Genomic DNA, 18111 nt, shown 5'->3' with positions numbered 1-18111 from the left:
TCACCATCCATTACAATTTTTGGCAATTTCCCTTTTTGTTTTATTCTTGGACACTATAGTTTTCCATTCATCATATTCAACTTTACTCGATTCAGACTTGGCATCCACTTCTGCCTTGATCCTTCCCCGTCCTCTACGCTATTTAGTGCACTTCCTTCTTCTTGCGACAGCATGTAAACACTCACTAACGTAAGGTGTCAGGGCCCTGGAGTGTCTCCAAGCGTCCTGATTGGTTGGAATAGGCAGGTGATCGACAGACCTAAAGGCCAATCAGATTGAGAGGGTCAGACTTTTTTTTACAGCTGCCCCTGGATTTTCTGTTGGAAATCCACACATCCTGAAAGGCCTCAATAGGGGGGTTAGTCCTGGAAGAGCCTAGTCCTATCTGGCAGGACAGAGGGGCAGAGCAGTGAAGGGACCAGACTAGCTGGGGTCCTTGTGTGCATCTGGCCGTAGAAGGGTAGCTGGTTGCGGGTGTTTCTTAGAGGACCATGGGGGCTAGTAGGATGCCGGCTCCAGTGCATGTAAGAGGCTTAGGGGCCACCCCATGAGGGAGGGACAGTTCTGGGCTGCGCCATAGAACGCTAAGGTGTGGCAGAGGATCATACGGCAGAGGAATGTGGCAAGCCTGCCACAGCTGTTGTTGACAGCTCGCTGGCTTCTGCTGGGGTTGGTGACTCTCTCACCACTACTGACGGCGATGGCTCCCATGTTGGAGCAAGTGGGGACACCTGGATGAGGCTCATCAGGGATTCAAACGCAGGGGCCAACTGGTCCCCAGAGACGAGGTCAGGTGATTCCCCAGGTGCAAGGGCTGGAGGGTCTTCCATTGCGGGAGGTGGGCTGCCCCCTAGAACTGGAGACAGCAGGCCCCCTGGGTCAGAGAACAGTGGGTCCCCCAGGTCAGTGGGCTGAGGGCCTAGCAGGGCAGGAAACATACAACCTAAAAATATGACCGAAGACTGCAGGCCAGGTGTTAGAGGAGACTGAGAACCTACCTGAGAAGGGAACTTGGGAGTTTAGGACAGGCGGCTGGGCACCGGCTGAAACTGGGGATTGTGAACTGGCTAGCAGCAAGGACTGCAGACCTAGAAAGACAGATAACTCAGGGCTGAACAGGACATGAAACCCAGGGCCAGGAACTAGTGCAGGAGATTTAGCTTGTAGCACTAGGAGGGGTGGCTGTGGACCAACTGAGGGCAGAGATCACAGACCTAGTCGGGCACAGAACCTAAAGCCTGGCAGAGCAGGAGACTGAAGGTCGACTAGGTCTGGGGACAGTGCACCTAGGACGCTTGAAGGCTGGGAGTCTGGTGCTGGTAACATTGGGCCTGACAGTGAGAACGATTCTGGACCTGATAGAGAGAATGACTCTGTGCCTGGCAGGGAAACTGACTCTGGAACTTACAGGGATACTGACTCTGGGCCTGAGAGGGAAACTGACTCTGGACCTGACAGGGAAACTGAAACTGACTCTGGACCTGACAGGGAAACTGACTCTGGAGCTGACAGGGAAAATGGTGCTGGAACTGACAGGGAAAACAATTAAGTGCTAGGAGAGCAATAGAGCTTTGGGCCTACTAGAGGAAAGGTAACTCTGAGCCCAGCCAGGCAGGAGCCTGATTACCCACCTGGGGAAGGGACAAAGGGCCGACTAGTGCTGGAGACAGCAGACCTAGTGCTATGGACTGAGAGCCGAAGAGGGCTAAGGACTGAGAGCCTAGCATAGGTATCTTGTGGCCTAGCGGGGCAGGAGGATCTAAGTCTGGCGGGTTAGGCAACTGCCTACCAACTAAGGCAGGGGGCTGCGATCTGAGCAGGGCAGGAGACTGCAGACCCGCAAATGGGGCAGCTAACTTATGGCCTAGTAGGGCAGGAGGCTCTAAACCTGGCAGACTAGGCAACTGCCTACCAACTAAGGCAGGGGCTGTGATCTGAGAAGGGCAGGAGACTGCAGACCTGCAAATGAATGTAGGGCCTAGCTGGGTAGGATACTTAGAGGCTGCTAGTGCAGGGGACTCTGGACTGAGGTCCTAGTACTAAGACAGCAGTCCAGGGGCCTAAGCCAGAAGTGTGAGCCTGCAACTAGGGCCAGAGACTAAGGGTCTGGTATATCCGGAAACTTGGAGCCTACCGGGGGAGCAGGAGTCTGTGCCAGAAGCTGGCAGGGGTGGAGACGTGGCTTAAGGTTCCAGGGTAGCAGACGGTCAAACCTCGGGCAGACGAGCATCTGCCTCGACCAATAGGGGATCGTCACAGGGAATAGAGGATGGCAGCCAGAACAACGGCAGCCAGCCAGAACAACGGCAGCCAGAACAGGCCCCGTGTCAGCAGCTGGCTGTAGCTCCACAACTGAAGCAGAAGCCTCCTTATCTATGGCTAGTCGAGACTCTGGATGAAGGGGGTGCAGACCTTGGTGTTGTGGACTGTGCACTGCGGAATTGTGATGATCTGCTGGTGAGCTAGGCTGCTCTGGGGGCTTGCCTGGGTGGGCCTAGATGGATGTCGGTCAGGAGAGCAGCTGGGCCACCTCGGGGGGGGAGTGGCGATCCCAACGCTCTGGTAAATACAACGTAGGTTTCAGCCAGGGGGACCTGGAGTGATGTAGTTCTGGTGAGTAGCTGGGTCACTTCAGGACTTAATGGAATTCCCAATGGTCTTGTGGAGGTAGCGAAAGCTCAGGCCTGGGGGGCCCTTGGGTAGTGTCTTTCAGGGGAGTAGCAATGTAAAATCCATTACGTACGTACAGTATTTTAGGAAACGTTTTTGTAAAACATGCATCTTAACCTGCAGAGCTAACTTTTCTAACCTGTGCCCCCGCACATTGACTCAGTACCGGTACACCCTGTATATAGCCTCGCTGCTGTTATTTTACTGCTGCTCTTTAACTATTTGTTATTTTTAACTTAACACTTATCTTTCTTCAAACTGCATTGTTGGTTAAGGGCTTGTAAGTAAGCATTTCATTGTAAGGTCATATTCGGCGCATCTGACAAATAACATTTGATTTCATCAAGGTTTAATATAGTCTATAATTGGTTTCTCTTTTTATATTGTCAATATCCCTTTTCAGTGTTGTGATATTTGTGACATCCATAACAGTTGTGAATGTGATGGTTCATATGAGCTGTGTTTACACAGGCAGCCCAATTCTGATATTTTTCCATTAATTTGTGTTTTGACCAATCAGATCAGATCTTTTCACATTAGATCTTTTTCAGAGCTGATCTGATTGGTCAAAAGACCAATTAGTGGAAAACATATCATAACTGATGCTGCCTGTGTAAACGCAACCAACTTAGCTTCAGAAGTATGTAATTTCACCACATTTTGTGTGCTTGTTCTGAGACGTATTCTTTAGACTTTTAGAGAAGCAATTGTCGATATCTTGAAAAACGTGATATCATAGAAAATATACGCAGAAATGCATTTCTCAAACATGGCAGTAGTGTTGTTTAGATTGAATGATGAAAAGATTTGTTTCTGTGTTTTAGACATCCATAATGGAGGGAGTAACATCCATAACGGTCATTTTTCCTCTCTAAAGTAGTAATGAAAATGACAGTCTTTTCAAAATTATCGTTTTTGTTTTGAGCCAAGCTTTTCCTTCTAAATGGATATCCATGTTTTACCTTAAGACTCACAAACTTACAGAGTTTCACGAATAAGTTCAGTTTCCCAAAAAAGCTGAGGTGTATTTCTGTCTGTAATAAAGCCTTTTTGTGGGGGAAAACTCATTCTGATTGGTTGGATGGACCTGGCTCTCAAGTGGGTAGGCCTATGTCCTCCGAGGCCCACCTATTGCTGCGCCCCTGTCCAGTCATGTGAAATCCATAGATTAGGGCCTAATTTATTCATTTCAATTGACTGATTTCCTTATATAAAACTGTAACTCAGTAAAATCGTTTACATTTTTGCATTTTGTTGCATGTTGCGTTTATATTTTTGGTCAGCATAGTTTGTGATTTTGTGCACTAATGTCACATCCGTAAGGCTGGAATTGCCCTATTCTATCCGTAAATAAAGGTTAAATACAAAAATTTTAAAAATGTAATCCCAATTCCGTATTTAATGTAGGATAATGAGAAGAAACCTGACCACCCTGGATAATTACGTTAGAAATTTTCAACTCCATTTTCAATTTGAAGTTGACTTGGTAACAGTTGTTTGGCATAGCTGGGTAGGGGGCACTGTATGAGTAAATTTGATTTGTTTAGCCAAAATGAATCTAAGGCACAAGCAGAAATGGGGGTTTACCTCAACGTGTGCTTTCCAGCTAGAATTGTCCCAGGTTAATAATGGACTTAACACAAGCACGGAGAGAGAAAAAATTACCAACAAACTCAAAAAGCACAACCCATCATTTCCGTGTGTGTGTGTGTGTGTGTGTGTGTGTGTGTTTCAGACACACTAATGTACAGTGCTTTCAGAAAGTATTGACATCTCTTGACTTTTTCCACATTTTGTTGTGTTACAAGATAGGACTAATATTTCATTGTCATTTTTTTGTCAACGTGCTATACAAAATACTCTATCATGTCAAATTGGAAGAAAAAATGTTCACCCGCCTGAGTCCATACATATTAGAATCACCTTTGGCAATGATTACACCTGTGAGTCTTTCTGGGTAAGTCTCTAAGAGCTTGGCATACCTGGATTGTACAATATTTGCATATTATTCTTAGAAAATTCTTCAAGCTGGTTATTGATCATTGCTAGAGAGCTATCTTTAAGTCTTGCCATAGATTTTCAAGTCGATTTAAATCACATTTTTAACTAAGCCACTCAGGAACATTCAATGTCGTCTTGGTAAGCAATTCCAGTGTATATTTGGCCCTATGTTTTATGTTATTGTCCTGCTGAAAGGTGAATTTGTTTCTGTAGGAAAAGCAGACTGAACCAGGTTTTCCTCCAGGATGTTGCCTGTACTTAACTCTATTCCCTAGTCCTTGACAATGACACACATACCCATAACATGGCGCAACCACCACCATGCTTGAAAACATGAAGAGTGGTACTCTCTTTTGTACTCACTTTTGAATTCAAGACATTAATTTCTTTGGCAATTTTTTTTGCAATTTTGCTTTAGTGCCTTATTGCAAAGAGGATGCATGTTTTGGAATATTTTATTTTGTACAGGCTTCTTTCTTTTCACTCTGTCATTTATGTTATTATTGTGGAGTAACTACAATGTTGTTGATCCAGCCTCAACAGGGCCTAAAACTAACTTTGTCTACCAGCCACTGTGGCATGTAGATAAAAAAAAAATAATAATCTACCAGACACTCATATTTTTTTTACCTGCCAAAATATTTTTTGCTGCATTAACTACACAAAAAAAACACAAAAATGCATGTTAAGTAATGTTTCTAATACAAGGAATGTATTATTTATGTATTTTTAGACCTGAGTCATTAAACCAAAATATCACAGAGACAAATGTTCAGCTGCCTCTTTAAGGTTACCTTGGTAACGTGGCCATTCCAGTCTTCACAGGTGTCTGTGAGAATCTCACTAGTAGAGGGCGACGACATCTCTTCTCTTCGCTAGCAGTGGAAACGAATTCAAACATTTAAAAACAACCTAACTTTTGAGCAAAATAATGTAAATATCCAAGAAACATGAGGATAATATCTCACTTCAGTAGTTAGACCAACTTTTATGCCTGTGCGCATTGCTTCCAAAAACAAATCTTTCAACATTTCATTCACAGTGAACAAAGTCCCCCAGCAGGCAGTGTTGCTGCGCGAGGTGGGATAGCTATAACAGTAGCAGTCCTATTTCTTTGTGCATCACCAGATATGAAGCAAAACGGTAGAAATCATTTGAAAACATCTACTGCAGCATTTATCTTGCTATAAATCACTACTCACACATGGCTCACACTTGACTTTTGACTATTTGTAAGAAATGCTTGCATTGTAGAGCCCTGTGTGTGACCACCCGCCAACGTGGCTGGTGAGTTAGACATTCTTACCCGCCATTACCAAAATCTACCCGCATTTGGTGGGTGGCGGGTGTTCACTTTAGGCCCTGATCCTCAGTTTTCTCCTATCACAGCGATTAAACTCTGTAGCTGTTTTAAAGTCACCATTGGCGTCATGGTGAAATCCCTGAGCGTTTTTTTCCCTCTCTGGCAACTGAGTTAGGATGGACGCCTATATCCTTGTAGTGACTGGCTGTATTGATAATTACAACATGATCAAAAGGATATTCAGTGTCTGCTTTTTTTTACCCATCTACCAATAGGTGCCTTTCGTTGCGAGGCATTGGAAAACTTCCCTGGTCTTTGTGGTTGTATCTATGTTTAAAATTCACTGCTCCACTGAGGGAACTTAAAGATAATTGTACGTGTGTTGTACAGAGATTAAGTAGTAATTCAAAAATCATGTTAAACACTTATTTCTCACAGAGTGAGTCCATTCAACTTATTATGTGACTTGTTAAGCACATTTTTTGTCCCGACTTGTTTAAGCTTGCCAAAACAAAGGGGTTGAATACTTAGACTGAAGACATTTCACATTGTTTCTAAAAACATAATTCCACTTTGACATTATCGGGTATTGTGTGTAACCCAGTGACACAAAATCTAAATTCAGGCTGTAACACAACAACATTTGAAAAAAGTCAAGTGTTGTGAATATGGCACTGTAAGTATAGCAATAATGCAAAATCTGTTTGAACAATTTAAGCCCCTCCAACCCCTGTCATTTAACTAAAGCCCACTCACCTTCAGTAAGGCAGCAACAAGCTGGGGCAACACCTTTCAAACACACGCGACATACACACACACACACACACACACTCGCAGCCCTGTCATCATCAGTAGGCTCTAGCGCAGGGAAAAAGCCTCGCTCAGCCAGAGAACATCAGAAGGAAAGGGTCTCCACTGCACTTAGCCTATACCAATACGGGGGTTACACACATGTCAAGAACTCAATAATCACAAGGTGTCACTTTACATCATTCACAAGGAACATGTCAAGCCACCAAAAGCAAAGTACACAGCTGTGACAAGCCTTTTAAGAACCCAGCGGTTTCCACTGGGTACAGATGTGAGTTCAACATGTCGTTTTGATTTACATTAGATCAAGTTGCCAACTAACGTGAACTCAACTTGAAATCAACAACAATTTGAACCCTGTCATTGGATTTAGATTTATAGTTGGGTGACTGAAAAAGAGTTTGTGGTGTTTTTCCCACATTTTCCCATGTGATTGGCATGACCTCTGTAGCCGCTTCCATGATCCGCCTGTTCATTATTAATGAGACTACAGCCTCTTATTTCGACCTGGCTGCAGCACATTGCACTTTGGCTTGGCCTCGCTACGCAGCCATGATGCGTCCCAAATGGCACTATATTCCCCTATTTAGTGCACTACTTTTGACCAGGGCCCATAGGTGAGGTTGGAGAGAGAGGAAAGGTACACAGTAAATCAAGGATAGTTCAAATCACAGTGTTAGGGTTAAATTGACTCTACTGGGAGTTATCTTAACCCTCAAGAGAGTGATACGCTCCCTGGAGTTAGTGTTGATAACTGTGAGTTGATTGGGACGGAGTATTTTTCACTCCATCCAGAATACTTTGTATTCAGTGAGGCTGGGAGGGGCCTCATTGTAAAAACTGTATATCCCAGCATGCTGCAGGTTGAATGTTTTTTATTGTTGGTTTCAATATCTGGGTTTTCGCATGTCCATTGATGCTACACAAAGATAAGAAAGTAATCCAATCTGTAAGTGGTTGGATTTATAGCAACCATTAGTGAGATAGTTGTTCCAGTTTACATGGTGTAGGTCGGGTGGTGGTTCTAGCTTGTATGGCTCCCTGGGCATTTCGTAGTGTGACTGATTTGACTAATTGCATTAGTACTGTACAAAGTTAGAGGTGCGCTATTTGATAGACTCCCCCACTACCCCTACCTCGGGCTTCCAGTGGGGAGACCTGAGATCAACCTACCCCCCCCCTACCCCCCCGCCCCCCTTCCCATCTCGTACCTCTGAGTGGGAGACCTTCCCAGGCGGTAGCCTGCCTCGCTCACAGACTAGAATCAGGGCGCCCACTCCGATGAGGTTAATTGACCCATAGTCCCACACAGTGACATAATATCATTGACGTGACGTGCAAATAAGATATAGAAAACCGATCGTGCAAATGTTACCATCCTGATTGTTTTTTGTGTGGGCGCCCCGTGCCAGCCCCGGCAAGGTGCCGCCCTGGGCGTCTGCCCATGTCGCCTATACCGAAACCCGCCACTGGTGTAGGTGGTCTCCATGTACTGTATTTCTTCCCTACTCTGACAGGCATTCTAATTGCACGTTGTGGGCTGTATAAAAGTGCTGCATGTTTTCCTGCAAGTTGAATCTAATAGACATTGGATATCACATTGCAAACGACCACAATGTAAAACATTAAGAAATATTAAAATAAGACTTTACACCCTATTAACTCGAAGGAAGTAAATTGAAAGAGACGTGAACTCTGCTGGAGTTGATTGTTAATTCAGAACAACACAGAAAAGTGTAAAATGGCAAGGAAGTTGATTAAAAGCAACACTGAAAATAATAAAATGGCAGGTCAGTGTATTAAATTAAGCAACTCTGTCAGTTTGATATTTACTCCATTTAGGCCTAGTGTAGTTTTAACTCCCAAAATATCCATGCCGTGACCAGAGTAGTGTTAACACAAAATGGGGGTGGGACCATATTAAACCCCCAAATAATGTTACATTTGACCCTATACGAGTTGAATTATCTCTTGCGATTTGACTGTGTATTGGTCATTATTGAGGAGATGTTGTTCTCGCTACTATTTCTACTCCTGCAAAATGATACTTCTTCAACACTAAGTGACAAACAACCAAGCAACCAGGATATTAGGGAAAAACAACCACAGAAGTCACAACACCAGCAGCACTGGATATTGTTTATAAATCAAAAATACATATTTCCAATTCACATTGGACAAAGTTCATAAAAAGCCAAACCCTGTGAAACATGACTTCACTTACCACTTCACTCAAAAACACAACATCACACATGAAAGGCATTTTTAAATGCATCATACCTTTGCCGTAGTTGAAGTGGAGTTTGATAGCTTTGCCTTGATTGATGTGTAGGTAGGTGAACCACACGGCAAAGGTGAGCAGCACAAGCAGCAGAAGGAGTTTGAACTGCTTCCGAATTTTCTTCACGGGGAAGCGCAGCATCCTCGCTCAAACATCATCCGTTTACCGGCTGCAGAATGGGGAGAATGCCTGATGCTCGTTAACCGAACTAACCGTCCGCGGTTCTGGAGGAGTAGGTTACTGAAGTAATCGTGTCTAACCGGTACTCCTTGGATGAGATCGAGGTGTAGTCCCCTAGTCCATCCGTGGTGTATCCATTGTCCGACACTAAAGCCAACAGTGAATTTAGTTGAGTTCTAAATGAAAAAAACGCATTCTCTGATGCTCCAAATTTGACCGTAAAATAGCGCTCCAGACTCGCTTCATATCATTGCTATAGACTAACTTTATCAATTGTAAATGAGCTATTATTTGCGTTCTTACTCTGCAAGAGAACCGTTGTCCACGGAGACAAACTCCTAGAAAAAACGAAGAAAGGGTCCCCAAGTCGCATTCCAGGCGCTCTGCGGTGGCAGTTTGGGCAGGGAAAAGGCGGCAGATCAGAAGCCACGGTTCGGTCAGTGTTCGACCAAGGGAACAAAATAGCAGTCCAGCGATAATCTAGCCAAATCTCCTATTCGCTCTAGCCTCGTTGACACCCAGACGCTGATTATTTCAACGATTTCTCACACGAGGATCATGCCCCAGATTAAGGCGAATTCGAGGGCACAGCTGAGCGGCTTTCCACAGAAAAAATCAGAAAACGTACAATTGTAAAATAGACGTGTTTCTATTCTAAAGGCTGCCAATTCACGGCTAAATAAGTATCCTACTACTTTCGCTCCCACGACAGCGTGCAGTGAGTTTCCATGACATAGTAAACACTAAACAGAGCGAGTCACAGTTCTAGATTGTACATGCGCATTTCCAAATAGACTAGAGGGTTTGATCTATCCAAATCAACACCCGCGCGTCGTACGTAGCATTATAGGGTTGCTCTCGTGTGCTCTCTGTTTATTATGTGGCACTGTAGAAATGGCCTGATCCACCTTACTCCGTAATAACCAACTGTCATATCTAAACTCCACGCGTTCCGTTCCTAATCGTTAAACACTGATGAAACCGTAATCTGGAGAAGTCATTTGGCTAATGATAATGGATCAGATGGACCGATTTCCTATATTCCCCAGAGAAGTGATTCGATATCAGCTGGCATCATCCTCATAACCTATTCTGGCTCATTTAAAGACCCAGTTGAGAAATATAAAACGCTATCAACAAAACACCTGCGTTGAGAACAGAACAGCGCGCTGGGTGCCAGGTGAGAGGAGGAGGCCTAGACTAAACATGAAACGTTAAATGTGCCGGTTCGTTTCGAGATCCACGGGATTCCTCTCAGAGGTCCATGTGCACCTTCACGTGCCCCGGTCGTCGGTACTGCTGCTCTCTCAGTCGCTGCATTTGACCAAAATGCTCCCGAACAGGTCCCAACCCTTGTCAGCGTTCCCGGTGCAAGCGAAACGCAAGCTCTCGCGAAAAAAATAACATCCACATTCAGGAGAGATGCAGTATGGATGAACGCTACAATGTTGCTATCTGCGATGCACTGGCTAGCAGTGTTAGTCCATTAGTGAGCTCTTCTTCGTTATTACACCGTAATAACATCGTCCTCCTCTGCCCTTACATGGCGCATCATGTCGAAATGAACCCTTGCTCAATGCAAGGTGTCGCAGAATATGGAGATATTTATAATATTATAAATAATAATACATAATATTAAAGAAATGCTATACCCTAGTAAAGCACAGGCAGAGGCTATTCTCCCTTGCCCATGTTATCTATATACTCCTCTTCTAGTCTTCCACAATTTTTAAACGCTTCGGCTGTTGCCTATGATCTGGTTTTTGAGACTACTCCTCTTCGTCCATAAAATTGGGCATCAGAAACGCTGCTGGGCAACCGAACTTGGGAGAGCCCGTGATCGACAGGTCCGGTATCCAACCGGAGCCTGCGCTCGTGGGAGGTGGGATGACGACATTGGCCATTAGACGTCGTCGTCTTTTCCCAATGATGAGAATGGTAAATATTGTAGTGACTCGTTATCTAGCATGGAAAACAGTTCTACATAGCTCGACTATCAGCTTATTTTTTTAATGTGGTTTTAAATCGGGTCAGGTCTATTGCATGTAAATCCTACCCCGTGATGTGGCGTCCAAAGTAAGTAGCGTGTCCTGTCCAAAAGTCATAATACACCGTCCAAGGCAAGGCAAGGCAAGACAGTCCACGCTCACAGGTGATGCTGCTTTGGAGATAGACACTCCAAGATGCGCCCTTGAGTGCCGCCTTTTGGTCAGAACAAAAATACCCACTTGAAATGTAACAGGAAACTGAGCATACAGACTTTGAAACCCGTTTCAAATAGTGTAAATAATTTCGTCAATACTATCATTACAACTGATTGTGTGGTAGGGTTTGAAGGCCTAATGTGTTTGCGCTGTTTTCAGAACTATGTACACTGGGCAGTTCATTTGCCCCGAGGTGTTCTATAATTCTACAGTAGATCCTAAACAGAAAATGATCACAATGATACATAGGGGTGAAGCATAACAAATCTATCAAATCAAATAGCAGATGTTGTTACGAGTGTAGCAAAAGGATTATGCTTCTAGATCTTACAGTGCAGCAGTATCTAACCGGTAATATCTAACAATTCCACAACAAAACCTAATATCTAACTAATTCCACAACAAAACCTAATACACACAATCTGGTAAAGGAATGGGATGAGAATATATATACACAAGTATAAAATATATGGATGAGCAGTGACAGAGTGGCTAACGTACAATAAATGGTAAAGAATTGATAGTGAAGGATACAGTATACTATATACACAGTGGGGCAAAAAAGTATTTAGTCAGCCACCAATTGTGCAAGTTCTCCCAATTAAAAAGATGAGAGAGGCCTGTAATTTTCATCATGGGTACACTTCAACTATGACAGACAAAAATCCAGAAAATCACATTGTAGGATTTTTTATGGATTTATTTGCAAATTATGGTGGAAAATAAGTATTTGGTCAATAACAAAAGTTATACTTTGTTATATACCCTTTGTTGGCAATGACAGAGGTCAAACGTTTTCTGTAAGTCTTCACAAGGTTTTCACACACGGTTGCTGGTATTTTGGCCCATTCCTCCATGCAGATCTCCTCTAGAGCAGTGATGTTTTGGGGCTGTTGCTGGGCAACACAAATATTTTCTATGGGGTTGAGATCTGGAGACTGGCTAGGCCACTCCAGGACCTTGAAATGCCTTGAAATGCCCCCGGTGATGTGTTGTGCAGACCGTACCACCCTCTGGAGAGCCCTGCGAGTGAGCGGTGCAGTCGCCATACAACGGTGATACAACCCGACACGATGCTCTCGCACCTGTAGAAGTTAGTGAGGGTTTTTGGTGACAAGCCACATTTTTTCAGCCTCCTGAGGTTGAAGAAGCACTGTTGCGCCTTCTACACCACACTGTCTGTGTGCGTGGACCATTTCAGTTTGTCAGGGATATGTACACAGAGGAACTTAAAACTTTCCACCTTCTCCACTGCTGTCCCGTCGATGTGGATAGAGGGATGCTCCCTTTGCTGTTTCCTGAAGTCCACGATCATCTCTTTTGTTTTGCTGACATTGAGTGAGGTTATTGTCCTGACATCGCCCTCACCTCCTCCCTGTAGGCTGTCTCGTCGTTGTTGGTTATCAAGAATACCACTGTAGTGTCGTCTGCAAACTTAATGATTGAGTTGGAGTCGTGCATGGCCACGCAGTTGTGGGTGAACAGGGAGTATGGGAGAGGGCTGAGAACGCACCCTTGTGGGTCCCCAGTTTTGAGGGTCAGCGGATGTTGTTTCCCTACCTTCACGACCTGGATGCCCGTCAGGAAGTCCAGGACCCAGTTGCACAGCTTAATGATGAGTTTGAAGGGTACTATTATGTTGAATGCTGAGCTGTAGTCAATGAACAGCATTCTTACATAGGTATTCCTCTTGTCCAGATGGGATAGGGCAGTGTGCAGTGTGATGGCGATTGCATCGTCTGTGGACTTATTGGGGTGGTAAGCAAATTGGAGTAGGTCTAGGGTAACAGGTAAGGTGGAGGTGATATGATGCTTGAGTAGTCTCTCAAAGCACTTCATGATGACAGAAGTGAGTGCTACAGGGCAATAGTCATTTAGTTCCGTTACCTTAGCTTTCTTGGGAACAGGAACAATGGAGGCCAACTTGAAGCATGTGGGGACAGCAGACTGGGATAGGGTTTGATTGAATATGTCCGTAAACACACCAGCCAGCTGGTATGAGCATTGCCGGAGGACGTGGTTAGGGATGACATCTGGGCCGGCAGCCTTGCGAGGGTTAACACGTTTAAATGTTTTACTCACGTCTGCCACGGAGAAGAAGAGCCCACAGTCTTTGGTAGCTGGCCGTGTCAGTGGCACTGTGTTGTCCTCAAAGTGAGCAAAGAAGTTGTTTAATTTGTCTGGGAGCAAGACGTCGATGTCCGCGATGGGCCTGGTTATCTTTTTGCAATACGTGATTTTCTGTAGACCCTGCCACATATGTCTTGTGTTTGAGCCGTTGAATTGCAACTCCACTTTGTCTCTATACTGACGCTTTGCGATTTGATTGCCTTACGGAGGAATAACTACACTGTTTGTATTCGGTCATGTTTCCAGTCGCCTTGCCATGATTATATGCGGTGGTTGTATGTGCTTTCAGTTTTGCGAGAATGCTGCCATCAATACACAGTTTATGGTTAGGGAAGGTTTTAATAGTCACAGTGGTTACAACATCTCCTAAACACTTCCTTATAAACTCACTCACAGACTCAGCCTATACGTCAATGTTATTGTCTGAGGCCACCCGGAACATATCCCAGTCCACGTGATCGAAGCAATCTTGAAGTGTGGAATCCGATTGATCAGACCAGCGTTGGATAGACCTAAGCACAGGTGCTTCCTGTTTTAGTTTCTGCCTATAGGAGGGGAGCAATAAGATGGAGTCATGGTCAGATTTGCCAAAAGGAGGGCAGGGGAGGGCCTTGTATGCATTGTGGAAGTTAGAGTAGCAGTGTGTTACTCGCTCGTGTACTGCAATCGATATGCTGATAGAATTTAGGTAGCCTTGTTTTCAGATTAGCTTTGTTAAAATCCACAGTTACAATAAATGCAGCCTCAGGATATATGGTTTCCAGTTCGCATTAAGTCCAGTGAAGTTCCTTGATGGCCGTCTTGGTACATGGCTGTGACTGAGGAGAGTTCTCTTGGGAGACAATATGGTCGGCATTTGATTGTGATAAATTCTAGGTCAGGTGAACAAAAGGACTTGAGTTCTTGTATGTTGTAACAATTACACCTTGAGTCATTAATCATTAAACATAAACCCCCTTCTTACCAGAGAGATGTTTGTTCCTGTTGGCTCGATGCACTGAAAATCCCATTGGCTGTACAGACTCCGACAGCATGTCCCCAGCTAGCCATGTCTCCGTGAAACAAAGCATGTTACAATCCCGTATATCTCTTTGGAAAGCAACTCTTGCCCTAATTTCGTCGACTTTGTTAACTAGGGACTGGACATTAGCAAGTAATATACTCAGAAGAGGTGGGTGGTGTGCACGCATCTATCTATGTCAGTGTTTGTCTCTTTCTCTGTCTCTCTGTCTGTCTGTCTATATGACCATTTCTTTGCTTGTGTGTCTTGGTAATAAGTAGGTTACATTCTTGTGATGTTTTTTTTCCAGAGGTTATCAGTGTAGCCCATAAGCTGGTGGGTTCTGATTTCTTGACATATGAAATCATGAAATATACTTATTCCTTTCACAGAGGGAGAGAGAGTAATAATAATGTTTACAATTATGTCAGGATATGTTATTGTTAACCATCAGGGATAAGTAGGCTACATTCTTATCATGTTTTTTCCCAGCGGTTATCAGTGTTGCCCATAAACTGGGAAGGCAATCCAGTCTGCCCAAACAGGGGACAATAGGGCAAGGGTTTGCCCTAAAAATGTAACCACTGACCTCTCATCAGTCCATCTTTGTATTTGGCCAATGAAAAGAGGTTATTCCACAAAGCGTAATTCCCTCTCACAGTAGATTTACCAATAATCTTACAACAAAAACCAGGAAGTAAATTAAATGCTTATATATTCGTCCCTCATCTAGGCCTTATTGGAATACATACACTATATACACTACATGGCCAAAAATATATAGGTAGATGTAGATAGATAGATAGATAGATACGTAGATAGAGAGATGGATAGCTGGATGGATGGATGGACGGACAGACAGACAGATAGATACTACATTACAAAAAGTATGTGGACACCTGATCATCGAACATCTTATTCCTATGGAGATGCCCCCCCCCCCCCCTTTGCTGCTATAACAGTCTCCACTCTTCTGGGAAGGCTTTCCAGTAGATGTTGAAACATTGCTGCAAGGACTTGCTTCCATTCAGCCACGAGAGCATTAGTGAGGTCGGGCACTGATGTTGGGCGATTTAAGTATGCTCTCTCTAATTCTCTCTGTCTCTCTTTCTTTCTCTCTCTCGGAGGACCTGAGCCCTAGGACCATGCCTCAGGACTATCGGGCATGATAACTCCTTGCTGTCCCCAGTCCATCTGGCCGTGCTGCTGCTCCAGTTTCAACTGTTCTGCCTGTGATTATTATTATTTGACCATGCTGGTCATTTATGAACATTTGAACATTTTGGCCATGTTCTGTTATAATCTCCACCCGGCACAGCCAGAAGAGGACTGGCCACCCCACATAGCCTGGTTCCTCTCTAGGTTTCTTCCTAGGTTTTGGCCTTTCTAGAGAGTTTTTCCTAGCCACCGTGCTTCTACACCTGCATTGCTTGCTGTTTGGGGTTTTAGGCTGGGTTTCTGTACAGCATTTTGAGATATCAGCTGATGTACGAAGGGCTATATAAATACATTTGATTTTATTTTATTTAAAACATTTTCCACATACAGTCTGTGCCTTTATTCAGTTTTCATGCTAGTGCGGGCCGACAATCCACTCTCACATAGGTACCTGATTGGCAGGTAGCCTAAAGGGGCGGCGGGTAGCCTAAGTGTTGGACTTGTTAACCGTAAGGTTGCAAGATCAAAACCCCGAGCTGACAAGGTAAAAAATCTGACGTTCTGCCACTGAACAAGGCAGTTAACACACTGTTCCAAAGCTGTCATTGAAAATAAGAATTTGTTCTTAACTGATGTGCCTAGTTAAATAAAGGTTAAAAAAAGAGCATCAGTGTCTGAACAGGCAAGCTACTCTAAGTGCAGCCCAATACAGAAATCTGGCAGTGGCTTCTGATTAAATTCAATTTTCACAGAGCCACTTGTTGCAATTTTGATGAGGCTCTCTTGTTCAGATATCGGTAAGTGGACTGGAGGCAGGGCATGCAAGGGATAACGAATCCAGTTGTTTGTGTCATCCGTTTCGGGGAAGTACCTGCGTAATTGAACAAGTTCTCATTTACAACTGCGACCTGGCCAAGATAAAGCAAAGCACTGCGACACAAACAACAACACAGAGTTACACATGGAATAAACAAACATACAGTCAATAACACAATAGAAAAAAAAGAAAGTCTATATACAGTGTGTGCAAATGGCTTGAGGAGGTAACGCAATAAATAGGCCATAGTGTCACACCCTGACCTTAGAGATCCTTTTTATGTCTCTATTTTGGTTTGGTCAGGGCGTGAGTTGGGGTGGGAATTCTATGTTTTGTGTTTTCTATTTCTGTGCGATTGGCCGGGTGTGGTTCTCAATCAGAGGCAGCTGTCTATCGTTGTCTCTGATTGAGAACCATACTTAGGTAGCCTTTTCCCACCTGTGTTTTGTGGGTAGTTATTTTCTGTTTTGTGTGTCTGCACCAGACAGAACTGTTTCGTTTGTTCCACTTTGTTATTTTTTGTACACCACATGGCCAGAAGTATGTGGACATCCATTCAAATGAGTGGAATCGCTTATTTTAACGACACCCATTGATGACAGGTGTATAAAATTGGGCACAACAGTCTTGCAATCTCCAAAGACAAACATTGGCAGTAGAATGGCCTTACTAAAGAGCTCAGTGACTTTCAACGTGACAACGTCATGGGGTGCCACCTTTCCAACAAGTTAGTTTGTCAAATTTCTGCCCTGCTAGAGCTGCCCGGTCAACTGTAAGTGCTGTTATTAGAGTGGAAACGTCTAGGAGCAACAATGGCTCAGCCACGAAGTGGTAGGCCACAAATCCATAGAACGGGGCCGCAGGGTGCTAAAGCGCGTAACACGTAAAATCGTCTGTCCTCTTGTGACAATTAGGCCTGCATTTACTGCAGCATAGTCTATGATACACTAACATAAAGACAGAATGCAGGTCTAATTAGGCCACACGAGTTCGTCTGTCATAAATTGCAACACTCACTACCGAGTTCCAAACTGTCTCTGGGAGCAACGCTAGCACGAGAACTGTTCGTCTGGAGCTTCATGAAACGTGTTTCCATGGCCATGGCCGATTAGCACACAAGCCTAAAATCACCATGCGCAATGCCAAGCATCGGCTGGAGTGGTATAAAGCTTGTCGTCGTTAGACCTGCATTCTTTCTCTGGAGTGATGAATCATGCTTCACCATCTGGCAGTCCGACAAAGGAATCTGGTTTTGGCGGATACCAAGAGAACACTACCTGCCCGAATGCATAGTGCCAACTGTAAAGTTTGGTGAAGGAGGAATAATGGTCTGGGGCTGATTTTCATGGTTCGTACTAGGCCCCAGTTAAGGGGAATCTTAATGCTACAGCATACAATGACATTCTAGACAATTCTGCGCTTCCAGCTTTGTGGCAATAGTTTGAGGTAGGTCCTTTCCTCTTTCAGTCAAGATCGGTGTGGAATCAAATCAAAATCAAATCAAATTTATTCATATAGCCCTTCGTACATCAGCTGATATCTCAAAGTGCTGTACAG

At 44.2% G+C, this 18111-nt stretch overlaps 1 protein-coding gene across 1 annotated transcript in view; it reads right to left on the bottom strand.

The window, feature by feature from the left end:
- The window catches only part of b4galnt4a (beta-1,4-N-acetyl-galactosaminyl transferase 4a), a 471729-nt gene extending 460478 nt beyond the window's left edge, over positions 1-11251 (bottom strand). The window contains 1 exon segment of the mRNA XM_029668828.2: positions 9065-11251. Coding sequence (XP_029524688.2) covers positions 9065-9206 — 142 coding nt within the window. The 5' untranslated portion in view covers positions 9207-11251.
- Between the last annotated feature and the right edge of the window lie 6860 nt (positions 11252-18111).

This window comes from Oncorhynchus nerka, linkage group LG9a (assembly GCF_034236695.1).
Source record: "Oncorhynchus nerka isolate Pitt River linkage group LG9a, Oner_Uvic_2.0, whole genome shotgun sequence".
Lineage (NCBI taxonomy): Eukaryota > Metazoa > Chordata > Actinopteri > Salmoniformes > Salmonidae > Oncorhynchus > Oncorhynchus nerka.
Note: the sequence above shows the minus strand (reverse complement) of the source record. Positions and strands in the feature narration are given on the sequence as shown.